The 16880-nt window shown below is 43.5% G+C and overlaps 1 protein-coding gene across 1 annotated transcript in view; it reads right to left on the bottom strand.

Annotated features, from left to right (window-relative positions):
• Positions 1-16880, bottom strand: part of ptprn2 (protein tyrosine phosphatase receptor type N2) — a 258049-nt gene that overhangs the window by 156001 nt on the left and 85168 nt on the right. Inside the window, 4 exon segments of the mRNA XM_080751763.1 lie at positions 3188-3274; positions 14515-14735; positions 15237-15476; positions 16477-16517. Of these exon segments, the coding sequence (XP_080607889.1) occupies positions 3188-3274; positions 14515-14735; positions 15237-15476; positions 16477-16517 (589 nt within the window).

The following is a 16880-nucleotide window of genomic DNA, read 5'->3' on the forward strand; positions in this document are numbered from 1 at the left end:
ATTTTAGACTGAGAATGCATTATTACGCATTATTTTGTGCTTTAACTATTGAAAAATAGCAGATCTTCAAGCTCACAGCGCGGCACTCGGTGCCACGCTGCGAGCTTGTATCTGCAATTTTTTTTTTTATCGTGAAAATGTGTGCAAGTCTTTGAATATTTTTGACCCGATCTATATGTCTTCTAAATCCTTCTAATGTCAGTGGTGCTCAAACTTTTTCATGTGAAGGACCCCAAAAATGGGGTATCCATAAATATTTAGTTCCAGGGACCCCGCAGAAGCAAATTTGACAAATGTTCGCTTAAAAAAGACATATATTCAAAGATTTGCACACATATTCACTACTTTTCAAAAATAGCAGATCTACAAGCTTGCAGTCTGTAACTCAGTCCCACTTTTCCTCCCTTGTGACGCCCCTAACGGGCACGGTCACTCTCCTCCTGACGAGGCATGGAGGGGCCAACAGCAGCGACAGGGAGCTGTTTTGAATACAATGGAGACATCAAGTGTTTGTCTGGAGGTAATTAGGCCTGCCTTCTCTCCCTGGGAGAAGTCAAATGCACAGAACAGGTCAGAATAACAACAAACGCCTACCATCTCCGGCGCGCTGAACAGCTCAGTGTCTGGACAAACCTTTGTTCCCCCCCAAACACACACAAACCCAGGTGCAAAGTGGTGAAAATAAAGCATAATAATAATACACAACAACACTAAAAACCAAATACATGTATGGATCTTTTAGAGCATGGTCTGTTGTTTGGGGCTGTGCCTTAATTGGAAGGATTAAAACGAACTGAACCATAGTTAGCATCTGTCATTTAGTCATTTGTTTGTATTTGCAAGTTATTTCGTACACAGTACACAGTGTGTGTGTGTGTGTGTGTGTGTGTGTGTGTGTGTGTGTGTGTGTGTGCGTGCGTGCGTGCGTGCGTGCGTGCGTGTGATTACTTAGCATTTATATTGCTGCTGGTGTTGTGAGCATACCCACACAGAACACAAATATCATGTGGGCATTAAAGCGATAGTGTTTTGAAACGAAGAAAAAATACCATGACTGTCTGCTTCAAAAGTAATCAACAAACTATACTATAAAAGACGTCTACAAGCTGCTCTCAACTGCTATTTTATCAATATTTATCTGTGGAACCGAGTCAAACTAAATGTAAATGCCTCAACTCCTACAAGTGCTTGTCAATGATGATTATGTTGGGGGGTCAAGGCATGAAAAGGTTGAAAACCACTGGTTTATGACAGGGGCTTACAAACTATTCAATTCCAAGGACCCCCAAAAGCCAGAGCTTCTGTCTGCGCCCACCGCCACGCCTATTGTGAAACGGATAAAGATAAAGATAAATAAAAAGACAAACATGAAAAAAGTAGTGAATCTACAAGCTTTTAGATCCACTATTATTATATTGTTTATATTTATCTCTGGGTCTTGTTCACGAATGAGAGAAAGGGGAAGACGGAGAAGGAGATCAGCTGGAGAATCGGAGCAGGAGGAGCGGGTTTTGCAGTCGCTAAATCGCACTGTTGTCAAGAAAAAAAGAGTTGAGCCGGAAGGCAAAGCTCTCATTACCCCAAATACCCCAAAACAATCCACAATTCTTACAATTCCAGTATTTTCTTTTGTTTTAACAATACTGTTTTCTCTTGTGCTCTTTTCAATACAGTAGAACTATCAAAATGACAAAAAACAACAATTAAATTTCAGTTCTCTTGTCTTCTCTTACAAGGAATCCTGTATTTTTTATATGTTCTCTTATCCTCTATACAGTAGCAAATAGCAAATGACAGAAAATGTAAACGTATCGATTCTTAAATGTCAAATCCTGTTCTTTTAAACAACACTCTTACCCTCTTTTCAATACTGTACCAAAGAATGCCTTTTTCCTATGGTACATAGCAAGCCAACTGTACTGTAAGCCAGGCACAAACTAAGGCATAACAACAACTCTTACCCTCTTTTCAAAATCAATATTGCATCAAAGTCAAGACCTAGTGTCTCATTGTGGATAGACTGTTCAAAGTCCCTGACTTTCTAACCCACCATTTCACCTGGTTATATATTGATTGTGTCAATTCTTGTTTTCACTAGAAACGTTGTTTCCACATTGTAACCAGTGGCAGAGACATGCATCTGTACGTAGCATGTATAATGGGGTTTGCATTAAAGGGTAGGGCATTCACAGAGATCTCCATATAAGGGCATAAAATGGACGCCAGTATGCGGAGCTGGTGTCTGACATCAGAGATTTCCGGAACCGGCACTGTGTCTGCAGAGATTTCCATATGGGCATAAATGAACAATGGCAAACAGATGGTCAAAACGGGTCCTATGACAACAGGTATAATGGAGTTTGCATTAAAGGGTGGGGCATTCATTCCCTATTTACATCGTTCCCGAGTAGGCCGGTCCCCGACTAGACACTTGGACGCCCGACAGACAGATACAGAGATCTCCATATATGGGCATAAAATGGACGCAGACAGACAGATACAGATATCTCCATATATGGGCATAAATGGACACAGGTAAACAGATGGTCAAAACGGGTACTATATGACAGGCTGTTCTGGGACCAGCACAAACACTGACTCATTATGACATCACTTCTGCTGACTCATAGAGATCTCCATACTGTATATGGGATACCGGCATAATAGTTACTCATTGAATGTGTAATCTCTATATATGGAGATAACCGACGCATCTCACTAAGTCTGACCTCACAAGCCCATATTTGGACCCCGACAACTCCATATATTTGCATTAAAGGGCGTGGCATTCATTCCCTATTTACATCGTTCCCGAGTAGGCCAGGTCGCCGACTAGACGCTCAGGCGGCCGAGCTTCTAGTTTTTTTAATGATTCATTCATTCATTTTACTCTCCTCCTCCACGCCCCCAGACCCCCTGTTACCACTTTATGATAAACGTGTGCATGTGCGTCTATCTACAGTATGAATATTTGCACGTATGTGTTTACCGTACAGTGTGTGTATGTGTGTATACAAGTGTGTGTGTGTGTGTGTGTGTGTGTGTGTGTGTGTGTGTGTGTGTGTGTGTGTGTATGTGTGTGTGTGTGTGTGTGTGTGTGTGTGTGTGTGTGTCTGTTCAAGTGGGCATAGCACATAGAGTACATGACTGCCATGGATTTGGAGTGTTGTTATTTCCATATACGTACGAGAGCTGCGTGAGGTCGGTGGCGTGGAGGTGGAGTCTCTGTGCCACGCGTTCCATCAGCGCCATCCCCTGGTCACTGGGGAGGTTGCTGTGGGGGGAGGGGGGGGGGGGGGGATAAACACACAGGAAGACAGGTGTCACCAGTGATGGGAAAAGTACTCACATTCTTCACTTTAATCAATACCGCAATGTAAAATTCAAAATGTGAGTAAAAGTATTGGTATCAAAATGTACTTAACAAATCGGGTGCCCAAGATTATTCAAGATTCAATCGGCGGTTTCCATGGAAACCCGCCATTTTACCTTGTTTTGGAGCCTCAGCGTGAAAGTAATGTAGATGTAATCCGAGTAGGCCTATGTCTTGAATTGTTTCTCTCTAGTATTTTCTTTCACACAAACCACGTTTTAAACATCAACGTGATTTAAAAGTTAGATTAGGAGATAAATGCATTTTGTGAATCTCATAACAGAGGCTGTAATGAGGAGCCATGAACTGCAGGTCACGTGATCTCCCGCTGCATTTTGGGAATTGGAGTGTTTCTCTTCACAGGCGGGTGCCTCGTACAGTAAGCTACAGCTAACTGTAGCTTACTGTACAACGCGTCAAATGCGTCGTGGGCACCTGGAGACATCAAAGAGTTTGACGAGTTGGCGCGTTGTGGGCATCAAATGTATATCTTTTGAATATAGCAGATCTGCAAGATCATAATGCGACGCATTGTGAGTTTGTAGATCGGCTATTTTCAATTGGCCGAAATGTAGCTATATAGGGCTGAAGTGGTTAATGTATGTTTTGTAATAATAATCAAAATCTCCAAAGTAACTAGTAACTAAAGTGCTCAAAGAAATGTTGTGGTGTAAAAGTACAATATTTGGATCCGAGATGTTGTGGAGTAGAATAAAAGTAATTGGAAATACTCAAGTAAAGTACAAATTCCTAAACACTGTACTTAAGTAGAGTACTCTTGAGTAAATGTACTTTAGTTACTTTACACCACTGGGTGTTACTTTACGGATGCCGGATAGACACACGGCAATTCAGCCGAAAAAAACCCCCAAAAAAACACGCTATACATTTTCTGTAAGGGCAAGACATCCTCAGTTTCAGACACACAGATATGTCACTTGCGCACGAGAAAAAGGCCACGGCTGGCTGAATGAACGAATGAATGTGCAGGCGCGTGCACATCCGTGCACTGCCCAATCAGTTAGAGAAGCGCGGGCATGCACACACACACACACACACACACACACACACACACACACACACACACACACACACACACACACACACACACACACACACACACACACACACACACACACACACACACACAAGTTTAGGGCGGCATTAAAAATAGGCGATCTACAAGCTCACAAGGTGGCATGCTGTGACGCGTTGAGAGCTCGAAGATCGGCTATTTTTCAGGCGTGTGACACCGGCATGCAACTAAGTATAAATCAGGCATAACTCCAAACCCAACCCCTAAAACCGTGTAGAATTCTGTAAAGGTCTAATCCTAACACCTTTTATTGTGTAGCACGAGTGAGTTTTCTCTTTTATTGTACCGGTATATCTTTTACATTTCGGCTATCCAGGCGTCTGACGCAGTGACACACTGACGAAGGCTGGTTAGCCGAAGCGTTTGTTCTTTTGACATGTAAAGATACAATAAAAGAGAAAACTCACTATCGCCAATCTCTGCGTGCGACCCATTACCTTTAAAAATGTTGCTGATCCTAAAACCAACACAAACTAAACCCCAACCTGAATCTTTTCCTAATTAAAAGCCCAAATCCTTAGCATAAAACAACCGTTTCTCTCGTAAGGACCAGGAGAATCGTCCTTCAAATTGTCCATTTCTCTAGCTCTACTATACTAATGGGGACATTTGGCCCCCGCATAGTAAGTACACACACACACACACACACACACGCTTGTGTGTGCGTGTGTGCGTGCACAAAGCCTGGCGCCAAGGGAATGGGGATCAGCTGCCTGTTCAGGCTTGGTAAATCACCTGCTTTTTTCCAGCAATGAAACAAACAATAAGGTGCAAATGGAACCGGCATGGGGTGTAATGGCTGCATCATATGGACGACGTGTCTCTCTTTCTCTCTCATCTCTCTTTTTTCTTCATCCACACCCATTTTTCTCACATATACAAACACGCCAAACCCGCGCGCGCACGTGTATGCACCTGCACGCACACATGCAAAAAAAAAAAAAAAGGTTTACGCTGATGTGCAAGCACGCATGCTCGCGCACGCACACTCCTAACACGGTGAGATGAGAATAATAAGGTGCAAATGGAACGGGGGTGAAGTGTAATGGTGCTCTGATAAAGCCATGCCTCATCTCAGCTCAGTCCGTAGCTGCTGTCGCGCTCGGAGAGTAGATCGCCAAGGAAATAGACCAAACAAAGGCAATCTGCAGGCCAACACGCAGGACAGGGGAAATGAGATGGCCGCGCACGTGCACACACACAAACGCACGCACGCACGCACACACACACACACACACACACACACACACACACACACACACACACACACACACACACACACACACACACAAACACACACACACACACACACACACACACACACACACACACACACACACAGAGCTGTTTCAGTGCTAACAGCTTAACCAGGAATCACTGTGACTGCAGAGTGACTCCCAAGGTGACTCAGACTGCATACAGAAGGGAAAAAAAAGTATCTTTCACAAAGTGCGCTAACGTCCACAAGATGAGCCGAGTGACGTGCAATGTCAAAACACAACTGGTCTAACATGCAGCGCCAGCCATATGCTTTCTCTTCCCTATTATGACAGGGTCATTCTGTTTTTAAGTGCTGCATGTAAACTGTGGAAGGAGGCTCCGGAGGAACCCGGATCCAACGTTGAGGAACCAGAATCGTCAGAGATGGTTATGTGGACTTCACTTCTGCTAGACAATTACAACACTGATGTGGTGCTTCTCAAATAGTTTTATTTCAAGAGCCACCATAACTCTGATAGTGTACAAAATCTACAAATGGAAGCAAATGGACCCTTACGGGTTCCTCCGGATTTGTACACTATCAGGGCGCTTTTCGACCGGCGGAAAAAACGGTTTGGGTTCTTTCTCCCGCCAAAGACAAATCAACACAGGGATTGGCTGGGAGACTAACAGGACACAGGTGGAGAAAACTAACAATCACAGGCAGGTAAGACAAGACGGGTAACAATAACTGGGCAAAAACAGGAAACACTAGGAGAATACTACAAAATAAAGGTACATCAAAATCTAACTTGACAGTTCATGACAGCCGAAGACATTTTGTGTAGAAGTAAAACAGGAGGGATCTTAGTACAGACCCCTGGGAGACTCCAGGTTTAACCACCCTTACAAACCCTGTACACTTCATCTCTTGGTGTCACCCAGGGGTCTATACTTGGCCCCCCTCATTTGTTTCCCCCTACAATAAATCTCTTAGCTGATAATAGCGGATCTACAAGTACAACAGATCCGCTATTTTCGCTGAACATTCGCCTGTTATGACATGCATCCTGAACAGGCACACTAGGGTTCATGTGGTTAAAAGGACGAGTAGGCTACGACAGTGAGATATCGTCTTTGGTGAGCCTATATTTCCACAAACCACATTATTGCAGCTTTTTAACCGCAACACTTCACATTCTGTGTGTGTGAGTGTTTGTGTGCGTGTGGCGAGCGTGCATGTGTGCGTGGATGATTTTGCTCTGCTTTTGAAGGAGGGGTTGGGGAGGGTATCTGTTTTTTCCTCCTTTCCTTTTTTTTTTCTTTTTGGAGAGCTTTTGAAAGTTAATGATTCGCCAAAGCGATTCCACACACGTTCGCCTCTCCCTCGAACGCAATTCTAGCAACTGGAGAGCTCCAGGAGTGACTTGGTTGTTGATGCTAGCACTTTTCCCCTTGGCTTTCTCTCTCTCTCTACCTCCCCTCTCTCTCTCTCTCTCTCTCTCTCTCTCTCTCTCTCTCTCTCTCTCTCTCTCTCTCTCTCTCTCTCTCTCCTTACCCTCCACTCCTCCTGTCTGTACCCCCACCTCCCCACCTCCTTCTTATTCCCCAAACCCCTGCTATACCCCCCCCCCCCCACACACACACACACACCCACCCACCCAACAGCTCCACCACCAGGCACAACCACGATGTCAGGAGCTGTCAGATAAGCTGGTTAGTGTAGCCTCACTGCAGGGGTGCGAAGGAGTCGGGGATAACAAGCGTGCAATCATGAGGTCTGCGGCAAAGAAACGCTAGACACAAACCCACAGGCCCTCCGTCGCCGCAGGTCTCACTTAGCTGGGGGCGGGCAGACGGACGGACGGACGGACGGACGGACGGACGGACGTACGCACGGAGGGGGCGACTTGGAAGGAAGATGAGCCAGAGGATGAAGCTATAGGGACTGGAAGGTGACCTCTTCTCCCTCGGCACACGCACACACACGCACGCACGCACACGCACACACACACTAACACACTCGCCTGTCGCAATGTTGTGTGTCTTAGGCCCCTATTACATTAAAACGGGCTTCACTGTAAACGTAATGATTTATAGTCGTTTGTGGGGGGTCATTTAGACGAAAATGGCGTCTTCGGGGGGTGAAACCGTAACAAAGTGAACCCCACTTTGAAAGTGGAAAAGGTAAAAACGCTTTGTATCTCCCGCTTTCATCTAAATACCGTAAACGCAGCAAACCACTGAAAATGATAAGATGTGGGATGTCCTAGGGCTGTCCCAGTGGTGTAAACTGTAAAGTAACTATTAAGTACATTTATTTGCTAACGTTAGCCCTAATTTATACCGTAGCTATTTGAAAATAGCCGATCTACAAGCTCACAACAACGCGTCGCGGTGCGTTGTGAAAATAGCCGATCTACAAGCTCACAGCGCGTCGCGGTGCGTTGTGATAATAGCCGATCTACAAGCTCACAACAATGCGTCGCGGTGCGTTGTGAAAATAGCCGACCTACAAGCTCACAAGTTGTGAAAATAGCAGACAACTGCAAAAATAGCGACGCTGAAAATAGCGACAGTAGCCTATAATGTTTATCATGACACGATCCAACATCTATAGCTCGTCGCCGTCTGTATAATCATCATCATCCCCTCCATAAGCTGCAGTAAAGGCATTGACTCCAGTCCTCTGTGTTGAAACGAAACGTGAAGTGAACGCCTTTTTCTGTATCGTATCATAAGGAATAAATATAGTCCCGGGATGTGTATGGTACATGTGTCTGTTCCGACCGTCTGGAACAAACTTTTTAATCATTTATAGTTAGCCAGCCAGCCAGTCTGCCTGTGCTGTGTGACGGCAGTGCGTTGTGTTGACTGACTGAGGAGGACTTCTTTGCTGGCTGCTAGGAAGTAGAACGGAACTTGGGCAGTGCGGTCATGGAGACATGCGCCACCTAGCGACCTGGCATGCAAATTACCGCGTTTAGGGACAAATTGCGTTTTAATCTAAAGACCACATAAAAAATGAAAACTAAACGGCTCTTAGCCGTTTACAGTGAAGCCTGTTTTCATCTAAAAGGGGCCTTAATCTCCCCCCCCCCCCACGCACCAAATGTTCGTGCGATGACGACGCAAATGTATGTGGCCCATAAGGTGTCAAAGACATGTGTCTGCCGTGTCAGAGGGAACGGCTGTTGAACAGGTGAAGGACAAGCCACTGACACCCGGACTTGATAACGCCATAAAGGGATTTAAGACCAGGGCCACAGGCGAAAACACAGTCGATATAGGAACTTATCTTCTCCGCTGAGCCCCGTGAAGAGAGTAGTGAGGAGGGGGGTAGAGAGACACACACACACACACACGCACACGCACACGCACACACACACACACGCACACACGCACACACACACACACACACACACACACACACACAGAGACAGAGAGAGAGAGGGGAGAAGGAGAGAAAGAGAGAGAGAAAGAGAGAGGGAGATAGAGACACACACACACACACACACACACACACACACACACACACACACACACACACACACACACACACACACACACACACACACACACACACACACACACACACACACACACACACACAGAGACAGAGAGAGAGGGGGAGGAGAGAGACTGCCCTTCATGACACACTATCATCATTATGGCTGTAATACCCACACACTGAGGGAGCTATCATGGCAGCTATTGTAATCAGGTGCGATGTGTGTTGAGGATTTCACACTGCCGTATTCTTTTCCATAAAAAGACATGTGTGGGAGGGTTGAGACAAGGAGAAATTGTGTTTCTAAAACGCCTGTTTCAATTACCAAAATGGAAACAGGCATTGGGATTTGTGTTAAGGTATTTAAAATAAGTCTGCCTCGAAGCAGTACATCACTAATTTGACAGAGTAAATGTTAACGAAAGATACTGCATTAGCAAACAAGAAATGAAAGTCCTTTTATACAAGCTAACTTTTCAGGCCATGACCCCCCAAAATAATACTATTTAACAACCTGACAAGCACTTGGAATTGTAGGAGTGGGGGCATTACATTTGTTTGACACAAACTTGGCCTCTTTCCTATAGGTAGGCCTAATATTTGAAAATTTGGAGAGCTTGTAGATCAGCTATTTCCGTTGAACGTTCACCTGTTATGTCATGCATCCAGAACAGGCACACTAGGGCTACAGTGGCTAAAGGACGAGTACGTCATTGTCCCTGGCGAGCCTATTTCCACAAACCACATTAGCGTGCGTGCGTGCGTGCGTGCGTGCGTGCGTGCGTGCGTGCGTGCGTGCGTGCGTGCGTGCGTGCGTACGTGCGTGCGTGTGCACAGACACACAGATGGATAGAGATTTCAAGATTCTATAGCAGGATATATAGTGGACTCATCCCACAATGTATCATGAAGATTAAGGTACAACCAACAGTCCTTATTATGATCTCCATACATCAAGGCTATTCAACTAAGCGACCCCTCAGACATATTTAAATATGTCTGATGGCATAGGAGGAGCACTTAGTTGTAACCCTGTAAATTATTATCTCCAAGGCCACCTCTGTACTTTTCGTCATCTTTCTTCAAAGCAATTAGGAAAACCGGAGGCAGACAGATGCTTTTAAAAATGTCCATAAAAACACATCTATTACTGCCTAGTACTTTTGTCTCCTTTGTTCCTCATCATCTAAGGGTAAATGTGCACTCAGCGCACTGGTGTGGCAGCTTGTCGTTTGTTTATTCGGTGTACTTGGTGTGTTGTCGTACGACAATCCAGTGCGTTGCGCCCAAGCCCCCAGAACCAAGGGGGAGGGCTGAAGCGCCATGGACATGGTGGCCGTTTGAGGTACTGCAGTTTGGGCCGGAAACATGAACGCGCATCTAGGCTTCTTTGTATTGACTTCGCGTTCAAAGCGGAAGTGCTCGTTCATGAATTGGAGCCCCAGCGCGTCCATGAACACAAACTATGACGCTAAACGCGTCACTTGAGCCCCACTACGTCACGTTTCAGAGGCGTTTCCAAACGCGGAAGTACGCTTCATGCGCTGGGTGAGCAACTCAATGCAAGTGGACGGAAGGGGATATCTGGTGCCCTCTCTATAATTATTATAACTCTATGGTTGCGCCCCCGGTGTGCTGAGTGCACGCACTGACCGACCCTACTCAGAAGTTGGGGTTTGAGGGTGTGGTGCGTCAGTGCTGTGTTTTGACTGGTTGATTTTCATGGCGGTGTCTCGAGCGCTTCTCAGCGGTGAACTAGGCAAATGATAACAAAATGCACCATTTTCGGCTTGATTGGTCCTAAGGGCCGAATTATGTCTAGAGTACCAAGCTGAGGGCCACAGCATTGCGGGGGGCGACGGCGGCGTTCCCGCTACTCCAGCGACAGTTCAGATATACTAGTGTTGTTGATGCTACCGTCGTTATTATAATTATTATGACAAATGCACTCTTTAAAGTTGAAACAAAATAAGTTAAGAACCAATTAAGCAGTCTGCTTGAAAAGTATGCATCTGTATAACAGCAGCTAGTTGACAGTGCAGAGACATAATTGCCTTCCTTTGATCCATTAACGAGGGGCCGTCAACTACTTACTGGCATCAGCTGGACACAGACAAACACACACCTTCCCTCTGCAGTGCTCTGTCTGTCATTTCTCTCCAAGAGCCATTGAATATGATTGAAAATGATTAAGAATTACTGTGATTATGGTAAGCTTACATTTCATATTGCCCTCACCATACCTGTACTCCCCCAAAATATTTTTTTGAAAAAAAAAATAATAATAATAAGCCACACTGAGTGCACCCTACAACGTCACCGCCCACTGCACTCACTAAACTGAGCACACACCCGGTGCGCATTTCTGAACACACCCTAAATTGTCCTTTGATGGCTTTAAAGGGATAGTTCACCCCCAAAATGATATTCATTGATATTGTTTTGTTTTTGTCGCATTCCAAAACCAATAATTTGATGACCAGCAGTGGTTCCCTATGGAGACACAAAGCGTCTTCTCAAATTATTGGCTTAGGAATGTGACAAAAATATCCATGGATTCAAGTCTGCACGGGGTGAGTAATCGATAGAAAAAAAGTAATTTGGGTTTGAACAATCCCTTTATACTTCTCATTGGTACATTATACCGGCAGTGCACTCACTGATATAATTGTTTTATAAAAATGTTGAGCACATCCATTATCTAGACTTCTGCAGAGCTGGCTGCAAATATCAGCGACCATATCTGGGTAATAACGTTCAAATATCTGTCAGAGATAGTTTCTGAGATCAACAAACTTGACAATTCTATGCAAGATTCTACGTCCGCACTATGTAATACCATCCAGCTGTATGACAGAATAGACTTTCTAAAAAATGTAAGGAATCAGAAGTTGAAGGGATCGAGGTCTAGTTTAATGTACATTCTTGTCAATAATAACCACGTCACTAACAAAAACATCAGTCGATCAATAGTCCTCGATAGATCTCTCTTCATAGAGAGTAAGGAGTAGTGAACAGACACATCATAGTAACCATATGAGTTGTATTGAAAATCCTAGTCTATGTGGCCTCGTCCTCAACCTCAGCCCACTGCTGTGTAGGCCTACATTTAGTTTTGTGTTTTGTTTGTCTGTTGGCCAGCTCAAAAGGGGAAAATGTGCACTGGGAACTGAATGCTCAACACTGAAACTGCATGTTTGTCTCTGTGTGTGAATTAGGGCATTAATGACGTCAGATTTTTGCAAATCGACTCGACTCAGTAAAAAGTTGAAGTATTGAAGACTTCATATAATAGCCTAAAGCGATCCGTTCTCCCTTAATAAGGCTTTCGTTTTGATGTTAATATTATAGATTCCACGGCAACCAGCGTCATTGAATAATAATAATCCCGATTCCTATTTAATATTGGATCAAACAGGATAAAGTTGGTGCAAAGGATTTTTCTTTTTTCTTTTCTTTCTTTCAACTTTCGACTTTCCCTGGTGGGAGTCGACTTGTGTAATCAAGTCGACTTGTCGACTTTTTGGTTAATGCCCTAGTGTGAATAAATACTAAAAAGAAAATACAAATCTGTTGCCTAACGTGAAAAAAAACAACAGCAACCCTGTAATATGAAGTGTAACTGATGGTTATGGATATAGCTCACATCAGAACACTATACTCACTCAGAGTTGGTGATGATGTAGCCAAAGTGCCAGTTGACAGTGCAGATACATAATTGCCTTCCTTTGATCCATTAACGAGGGGCCGTCAACTACTTACTGGCATCAGCTGGACACAGACAAACACACACCTTCCCTCTGCAGTGCTCTGTCTGTCATTTCTCTCCAAGAGCCATTGAATATGATTGAAAATGATTAAGAATTACTGTGATTATGGTAAGCTTACATTTCATATTGCCCTCACCATACCTGTACTCCCCCAAAATATTTTTTTGAAAAAAATAATAATAATAATAAGCCACACTGAGTGCACCCTACAACGTCACCGCCCACTGCACTCACTAAACTGAGCACACACCCGGTGCGCATTTCTGAACACACCCTAAATTGTCCTTTGATGGCTTTAAAGGGATAGTTCACCCCCAAAATGATATTCATTGATATTGTTTTGTTTTTGTCGCATTCCAAAACCAATAATTTGATGACCAGCAGTGGTTCCCTATGGAGACACAAAGCGTCTTCTCAAATTATTGGCTTAGGAATGTGACAAAAATATCCATGGATTCAAGTCTGCACGGGGTGAGTAATCGATAGAAAAAAAGTAATTTGGGTTTGAACAATCCCTTTATACTTCTCATTGGTACATTATACCGGCAGTGCACTCACTGATATAATTGTTTTATAAAAATGTTGAGCACATCCATTATCTAGACTTCTGCAGAGCTGGCTGCAAATATCAGCGACCATATCTGGGTAATAACGTTCAAATATCTGTCAGAGATAGTTTCTGAGATCAACAAACTTGACAATTCTATGCAAGATTCTACGTCCGCACTATGTAATACCATCCAGCTGTATGACAGAATAGACTTTCTAAAAAATGTAAGGAATCAGAAGTTGAAGGGATCGAGGTCTAGTTTAATGTACATTCTTGTCAATAATAACCACGTCACTAACAAAAACATCAGTCGATCAATAGTCCTCGATAGATCTCTCTTCATAGAGAGTAAGGAGTAGTGAACAGACACATCATAGTAACCATATGAGTTGTATTGAAAATCCTAGTCTATGTGGCCTCGTCCTCAACCTCAGCCCACTGCTGTGTAGGCCTACATTTAGTTTTGTGTTTTGTTTGTCTGTTGGCCAGCTGAAAAGGGGAAAATGTGCACTGGGAACTGAATGCTCAACACTGAAACTGCATGTTTGTCTCTGTGTGTGAATTAGGGCATTAATGACGTCAGATTTTTGCAAATCGACTCGACTCAGTAAAAAGTTGAAGTATTGAAGACTTCATATAATAGCCTAAAGCGATCCGTTCTCCCTTAATAAGGCTTTCGTTTTGATGTTAATATTATAGATTCCACGGCAACCAGCGTCATTGAATAATAATAATCCCGATTCCTATTTAATATTGGATCAAACAGGATAAAGTTGGTGCAAAGGATTTTTCTTTTTTCTTTTCTTTCTTTCAACTTTCGACTTTCCCTGGTGGGAGTCGACTTGTGTAATCAAGTCGACTTGTCGACTTTTTGGTTAATGCCCTAGTGTGAATAAATACTAAAAAGAAAATACAAATCTGTTGCCTAACGTGAAAAAAAAACAACAGCAACCCTGTAATATGAAGTGTAACTGATGGTTATGGATATAGCTCACATCAGAACACTATACTCACTCAGAGTTGGTGATGATGTAGCCAAAGTGCCTGTCCTTCCCCCGGCTGGAGAACTCCTTCACGCCGATGTGCACCATCTTGACCTTCATGTTCTTCTTCTCCGGTTCCTCCAGCCTGCCGGCGCCTTTCCCCTCCTCCATCCCCTGGATCAGCTTCTGCACCTGGGCCTCCAGCGCCACGTCCGGGGCCTCCACCTCCCCCATCATCACTTGCCCTTGTCTCTAGGGATGGGACCATATGAAAGATTCATGTCACGATTATTGTGACCCAAGAAATTGCGAATTACCATATTATCGTGATAATCAAAATACCCCGCCATTACATCCATTATGCTGGGGCAGAACATTTGCCAAAAAATAGCAGATCCACAAGGTCACAACGCATTTGCAACGCATCCATTTATTAGGCTGGGGTACCAAATCTCTTGGACAAAAAAAAAAAAAAGCAATCTACAAGCTCACAACTTGTGAGCTTGTAGATCGGCTTTAAGAGATTTGATAGAGAGTGAAAAAAAGACTATCAAGTACGTTATTTCCAGGTCCGTTTCATCAATTATAGAGGGTTTAAATGTTAACGGATATGCAGCTCGGCAAATAAAAGGTGAATTGATTCCAGTGCATGACGGAAGATCATTTCACGATAAATTATATCTCCACGATAGGATTATTGTGAGTGTTTTTGATCAGGATAAACGATAATAACGATTATCGTCCCATCCTTACTTGTCTCGCGGCCGACTCTCCCTCTGCGGTCTTCCTCTTCTGGCCCGGGTCGTCTGCAGTGGGAGGAGGAGCCTGGCCCTGGACGGTCCGACTCTGGACGTTCTCCAGTCCCACAGTTCTCTGGCCCGAAGCCGCCGGTCCACCGCCGCCGATGACCTCTGTCGGACCGTCCACTCCCTGGCCGTCACTGAACGGTTCCAGGTCCAGGTAGTCCAGCAGCTTGGAGAGGAAGGCTGCGTCCTACAGAGGAAACAAAATATACTTAGAGTACCGAAAGTAATGGCACTCGTTATGCAGAAGGTCCCATTTCACAAGTTTCCAAATGTATAAAAATCCTTTGAAAATTGCAGATCTGAAAGCTGTGAGCTGGTAGATTGGCTATTTTAAAATTGCGAAAGTAAATAGTATACATACATAGGTCTGCAGAGGTTTTGCAATAATCCAAATCTACAAAGTAACTAGTAAATGAAGTTTTCAAATAATTATAGTAGAATAAAAGTACAATATTTGTCTCTGAAATGGTTGTCCTCCACTAATGTATTTTTTTTAACTCAAGTACAGTACTTGAGTACATGTACCACTGATCTATGACATATTTATGACATCTATCATTGTTACTTTCCACCACTACAGTGGATAGATATGTACAGTATATATTTACCAGCAGCTGAGGTCTTTTCAAAATATATTCTTCCCATCATCATACGTTTTAGTCCCAAAGTTTTCTTGTCTTGTACAAGAGCCTATTCGTTCATTTGAAAAGTCATTATTCGCGTTGAATATAAAGCTCTAAAAACATTATAAAAGTTGATGGAATTCAGTCTGCAGGTTTGAATACTTATCCAAGGTCCCATGCCATTCAGTGGTTTGTCAACCATTAACAGATGCAATCATTGGCTTTTACAGTGTTATTAAATCATACAAAATGTTTAATTTAATTTGAAGACTATCATTGCTTCAGCCTGTGAAGATAGCAAAAAGATCTATTCAGATTTCATTTTACTTGTTGAGAGTTCAAACAAAACATCAGGGTCCAAAATTGTTTAAAGTCCATACACAAGCTTATCACAATTATTGTATTACATTCAATTCCCCACATCATTAAATGATACAAGTTAGCCAGGAAAACTTTCAAAAAATAACCTCAAAGCAAACTTTAAATATGAAGGTGAAAAGGTTGGAGGAAGTCTTTCTCCCTTAGAAACCAATTTATTGGTTGAGTAGAATAATTGTAAATCACCTTGTCAGCTGGCTCTTTGTCTGTGGCATCAAGTTGTTGGCCTGTGAACAAACACAATATATGTGAGGAGAATTGTGAAAGCTGCCAACTGTATTTTAACACAGACAAAAGTGTGATTTTGGCTCAGAACTAATCACTCGTAAAAGGAAAAGCTTTCTACCAAAGACATCTACTTAAGGCAACTATAATGCAACTTGGTAATAACACTGTTACGATAATCCACTTTGTATGTTTCGCTACACATTATACAGTATATCAACTCTGTTGGGTGGAAACCTTGTGTGTCCAAAACAAATGGACCCTTGCAGGTCCATTTGGTTCCATTTGTACACTCTCAGTGTTACACACCCGTAAGGGTCCATTCTGAAGCCCCCCCCAATTTTGAGACCCATGGAAGGTGTAGC

The sequence above is a fragment of the Nannobrachium achirus genome, assembly GCF_963921795.1.
Source record: "Nannobrachium achirus genome assembly, chromosome: 21".
NCBI classification, from domain to species: Eukaryota; Metazoa; Chordata; class Actinopteri; order Myctophiformes; family Myctophidae; genus Nannobrachium; species Nannobrachium achirus.